This window comes from Gracilinanus agilis, chromosome 4 (genome assembly GCF_016433145.1).
Source record: "Gracilinanus agilis isolate LMUSP501 chromosome 4, AgileGrace, whole genome shotgun sequence".
Classification (NCBI taxonomy): Eukaryota; Metazoa; Chordata; class Mammalia; order Didelphimorphia; family Didelphidae; genus Gracilinanus; species Gracilinanus agilis.
This window is the reverse complement of record NC_058133.1, coordinates 93,520,561-93,525,610: the sequence shown is the minus strand read 5'-3', so window position 1 is coordinate 93,525,610 and position 5,050 is coordinate 93,520,561. Positions and strand designations below refer to the sequence as shown.

Below are 5,050 nucleotides of genomic sequence, written 5' to 3'. Positions count from 1 at the left end.
GAGGAAGATTCCAGAAAGATGACGAATAACAAAGCAGAGACAAACAGATCCAAAGTAGACCTCCAGCTCCCAAACAGGAAGGAAGGGAGACCAGGTGCTAGACAGACAGCTCCCTCTGAACAGACAGACAGGCAGGTAGAGAGATGGACAGACAGCTGTCAGGTCAGCCATGCAGGCCAGCCAGAAAAGCAGGGGAATATAGCAGGGTAAATGGGACAGGGATTTGGCTCTTAGTCCCACCTCCCTTAATCAACAGGGAATGGGGTCCAGGGTAGGCCAGGACTAGCTTAGGCCTTACGATAGCCCATTCAGGAAATCCAGGAGCCCCGAGTGCCAATCATCCGGCTTGTCCAGGTAGCAGGGGTGTCCCGCACCCGCCATCACCATCACCTTGTGGTTAGGTAGTTGCTGCAGGTCCTTGAGGCTTGACTCCCCCATAGGATCCTGGTCCCCATACATGATCAGTGTGGGAGTCTTAACACGGCCATAGTCAGAGGCGCTGATTTTATCTGTGCAGATTGGGGCAACAGGCACGTAGCCACGGAGCTGGGAGCTAGGTGCTATGAGGAAGGGCAATGAATACATTCCACTCAGAGATGGGCTGACCAGAGCAGTGGGACCCATCTCCAGAGCCTCCAGCACAGCCTGCAGAAAGCTGCTGGGGGCCGGCTCTCCAATGGAGGTGGGGGCTGATGCCTCCTTGGACTGGCCTAGACCTGGCAGATCAATGCCCACAGCCCGGTAGCCAGCCTGGGCCAGTGTGTCCAGCGTTCCCAGCTTAAGCCAAGTCTCAGAGGAGAAGCGGATGCCATGGAGTAGGAGCACGGAGAGACGAGAGTTCTGCCCACCACCAGGCCAAGCCTCCCGGTAGAAGAGCTTCTGTCCCAGCACAGGGATGGTGCCTTCACTGGACTGCACGCTGGTCATGTTTCACCTCCAGTGCTGGCTCTGGTGGGCTCAGAGGGCTGTGTGCAGGCAGACCAGGGCCAGGGTGACTGTGTCTCACCCCACTCTTTTTTCCCCACCCTGTCTCATCTTAGACCATTTAATGCTCCAACCTGTCCCTAGAATAATAATTCTTCTAATTACTATAATAGTGAATACAGTTTTTGATAATTATACAAAATATTTCTCCATATAGGAATACAAATAATTTGATATTATTAAAGCCCTTAAAGAGGCAAATTTAAAAATAAGAATTTTCCTTCTTTCCCCTCTGTTTCTTAATTACCTGTTCATGTTTCTCTTGATTTTTGTGGTTGGATATCAAACTTTCCATTTAGTCCTGGTCTTTTCTGTGCAAATACTTGGAAATCTTCAATTTTGTTGAATGCCCATACTTTCCCCTGGAAGTATATAGTCAATTTTGATGGGTAGTTGATCTGGGGTTGCAGGCTCAGCTCTCTTGCCTTTCTGAATATCATATTCCAAGTCTTATGGTCTTTTAGTATCGAGGCTGCCAGATCCTGTGTGATCCTGATTGGTGCTCCTTGATATCTGAATTGTCTCTTTCTGGCTTCTCGTAATATTTTTTCTTTTACTTGGAAGTTCTTGAAATTGGCTATTATATTCCTGGTGGTTGTCTTTTCAGGTTTTAGTGTAGAGGGCAATCTATGGATCCTTTCAATGTCTATATTGCCCTCTTGTTATAGAACTTCATGGCAGTTTTTCTGAATAGTTTCTTTTAGTATGGATTCCAAATTTCTATTAATTTCTGCTTTTTCAGGAAGACCAATGATTTTCAAATTGTCTCTTCTAGACTTGTTTTCTTGGGCTATTTCATGATTCCTTCTATTTTGTCAGTCTTTTGAGTTTGCTTTATCAATTCTTGTTGTCCTGTGAGATCATTGGTTTCTAATTGCCCAATTCTAGCCTTTTTAGACTGGTTTTTGGCTAAAATCTTTTGGTTTTCCTTTTCAATATGGTCTATCTAGTTTTTTTCAAGGCTTCCAAATGGCCATTTTTGGCCTCCAATTTGCTCATCAATTTATTTGATTTCTGAGCCTTGCTTTCCAATCATGAAATTCTGCCTTGTAAACTGTAATTTTTTGCCAGATCTCTTCCATCTTTCTCATGATCTCAGATTTGAAATCTTCAAGATCTTGTGACCCATTTTCATTTTTTTGGGGAAGACTTGGATGACTTTAATTGTTTGTCCTCCTCTGTTTTCTGGTTTATTTCTGTGCAGAAGTTATCAAGTTTTAGAGTTTTTTTATGTCTTCTTGTTTATTTCTTGGGCTTTGCTTGGCATCATTGTGCTTTATCCACCAGAAGTCTGAGTAAGGCAATCTGATTCTCTTTGTATGGAGTTAGGGAGCAGTTTTTACCTGAGGCTACTTTGTGAGTCTCTTGGCTTCTCTAGGGGCCCTCCTGGGGTCTCTGCTCTAGCTGTTTTCAAGGTCAAGCCCCTATGGTCTTAGCCAGCTGCCCAGAGCCCAGAACTTGGCCCAGGCTTGCTCTACCACTTGAGGTTTTCCCCCTGAGTCTGAGCATGCTGGGCGCTGCTGCTGTCTCTCTCAGCCCCACTCCCATGTCCAAGGTCTGAGTTTTTCAGCCACCTGGGGTCTCAGGTCTTGCTGCTCTCAGGGGGCAGGCTCCTGGTAGTCCCAGCTAGCTGCCAAGGGGCTAGATTTTGTGCCCCCACTCACTCTAACTCTGGAGAGCAGTGTCTGCCTCTGGTACTTTGGGTGGAGTGGGGGAGGATTGATCCCCTTGTGTTTTGATGGGAGCTACTTCCCCATCTTATGGCATGGAAGTGCCCAAATCCCACGTACCTTAAATACTGCTCCCTATTGTGGGGTTCCTTCTTTCATCTGGTTTTTTTTTGTCCTTTGGAGGTACTCTATATCTCTTGGTAAGGAGAGAAAGTCACCCTGCCTCTACTCTGCCACCATTTTAACCCGGAAGTCAATATAACTAGATTTATAAGCATTTCTTAGTAAAGAGAAAGAAAGAGAGAAATAGGTTTTGGCTTTTCTTACTTTGGTTAAAAAACTGATCCCAATTACAGCCAGGCTCAGAGTCATGGCTTATCACAGATGGCCAGATGAGATAAGAGAGCAAGTCCAGAGACAGAGTTAGTTCAGTCTGGAAAAAGAGCCAGACAGCTTCCCTTGCTGGCTTTTCAACCCTAAGCTCATCCTCCTGGATCCTTCCATTGGCAAATGGCTTGCTGTCCTGCTTCTGTGGCATGCTCACATTGGGATGCCCACATTGGGATGTCTGAGAGATATGTGACTCTGTGACTCCTATGTTGAGTTTTTCAGATTGACAGAGTTAGAACTCCCCTAACTATTTATATTTATTTTTACACACTTTGACATCTTGCTGTCTCTAACCTATATGCAAGATAGGAGGTTCATTGGTAATGTTGCTCCTTTTAAGGGACAAGTCTATTTTGAATCTATGTGGTTCAATCTTGTGGCTGCTACCTTAATCCAAAAGCATACTATCTTAAACCACACTCACCCCAACCACCACTGAGAAGCAGTATGATTTGATCAATGTATTTTGTCTCTAAAAGACTAGGGTTCAAATCCTGGTTTTGACACTTATTAGATATCTGTCTCTGAAGAATTCATCTCAGTTTGATTGGTCATAATGATACTTATACTACCATTTACCTTTTATGGTCTTTGTTATCATTATCTTTCAGGAAAATACTTTGAAAACCGTTTAAGTATTATCTATGTGAAACTATGGCTGCTCCATTGTTAGAGACCCACCTGTTTTGTAGCTGAAACTGAGATAGCAAATATCCATATGTACTTTCTCCTGACAAAACACATCATTCCCAAATCTAGCAAGTAATGAGGTACAATCAATACTTCTGATTTGGCAATGATAGACAATCAAGGAGGATGCTTAATGATATAATTGGGGAAGAAAAAAGCAAATGGTTTTATTAATTGTTCAGGATATAGCCATTACCCAGGATGAAATGATAATTAGATGTTAGCATGCAGCTAACTAAACTTAATCCGAAAATAATTAGAATGTAACTGGATTAATTCTTTAGTTTTACTCCCTTTACACACACACACACACGCACACACACGCACACACACTCTCTTACACATCCTAAATTGAGACATAATATGGTTTAGTGGATAGAAAGCTGCATTCAGAATAAGAAAGAAATGCACAGAAGTCCTGCCTAAAATATACTGGTTGCATAAACTTGGGCAAATCATTTAAACATTCAGATATGACTCTTCTACTTAGGTAGTTTACTACAGCTATGAACTACAGAGCAAATTGTATTCTGTATTGGTAAGGAAACTTCCTCTTTGGCAGTTACCTGTCTGAAATTATAGGTAAAGTTCTCTCTCCCTCCAATATATTCCAATGAATTAAAGAAAGTCTTCAGGATTTTATCTGGGGTGGATAGTTTTAAAAATAAATTAGTATAATACTGTTAGAAGGAACTGTATTTTGTTTTTGTTTTTAGCAGTATTCATTGTCCTTTATATAGCCCAATTATCTCATTCCCTAGAAAATTTTAAAAGCTCTGATGTAAAATTATAAAATAGAAATCTGATAAGGTTTTTTTTAATTTTTAAAGAAAACCCTGGTGAATTAAGGTGGCAAGGCAAAGTACTCCCCTTCTAGGTGTGTTAATTCTGGCCATTTGGTCTGCCAAAGGTGTTCCCACCAGGGGGTTGGATCTGAGTAAAGTCAAAGATGGGGCTCAGACCCTTCCCAAAAGGTATAGAAAGGACATCAGATAGAAGGTTTGGTGATGTAGGAGAAAAATATTCTTGTCTTTCAGAAACTGGGTCACTTCTTTGCTGAATGAATTATAGTTACACATAAATAGATTTTAGACCTCCAATCAGAACAGGGACTGCCCTAAGGAGGACAGGTATTCCAAGAAGATTTTTTCAATCACTTTGGTGCTTTCCACTTCAATCATAGAGTCTGTGGGTCCAAGCAGTGTTCCTCAAGGAGGACAACTGGAAATCTGCCACTGCTGAAGAAGAATTCATCCTTGTGAAGCACTATGAGGGTGTGCCAGACTTATATGATGGACTTATCAAGGGCAAGGACA

The 5,050-nt window shown here is 42.4% G+C and overlaps 1 protein-coding gene across 1 annotated transcript; it reads right to left on the bottom strand.

Moving 5' to 3' along the window:
* Positions 1–294: 294 nt before the first annotated feature.
* On the bottom strand, positions 295–960 carry LOC123246996 (protein ABHD14B-like). The gene has a single exon (XM_044675781.1). The coding sequence runs from the start codon at positions 925–927 to the stop codon at positions 295–297; it is 633 nt and encodes a 210-aa protein (XP_044531716.1). The 5' UTR covers positions 928–960.
* Between the last annotated feature and the right edge of the window lie 4,090 nt (positions 961–5,050).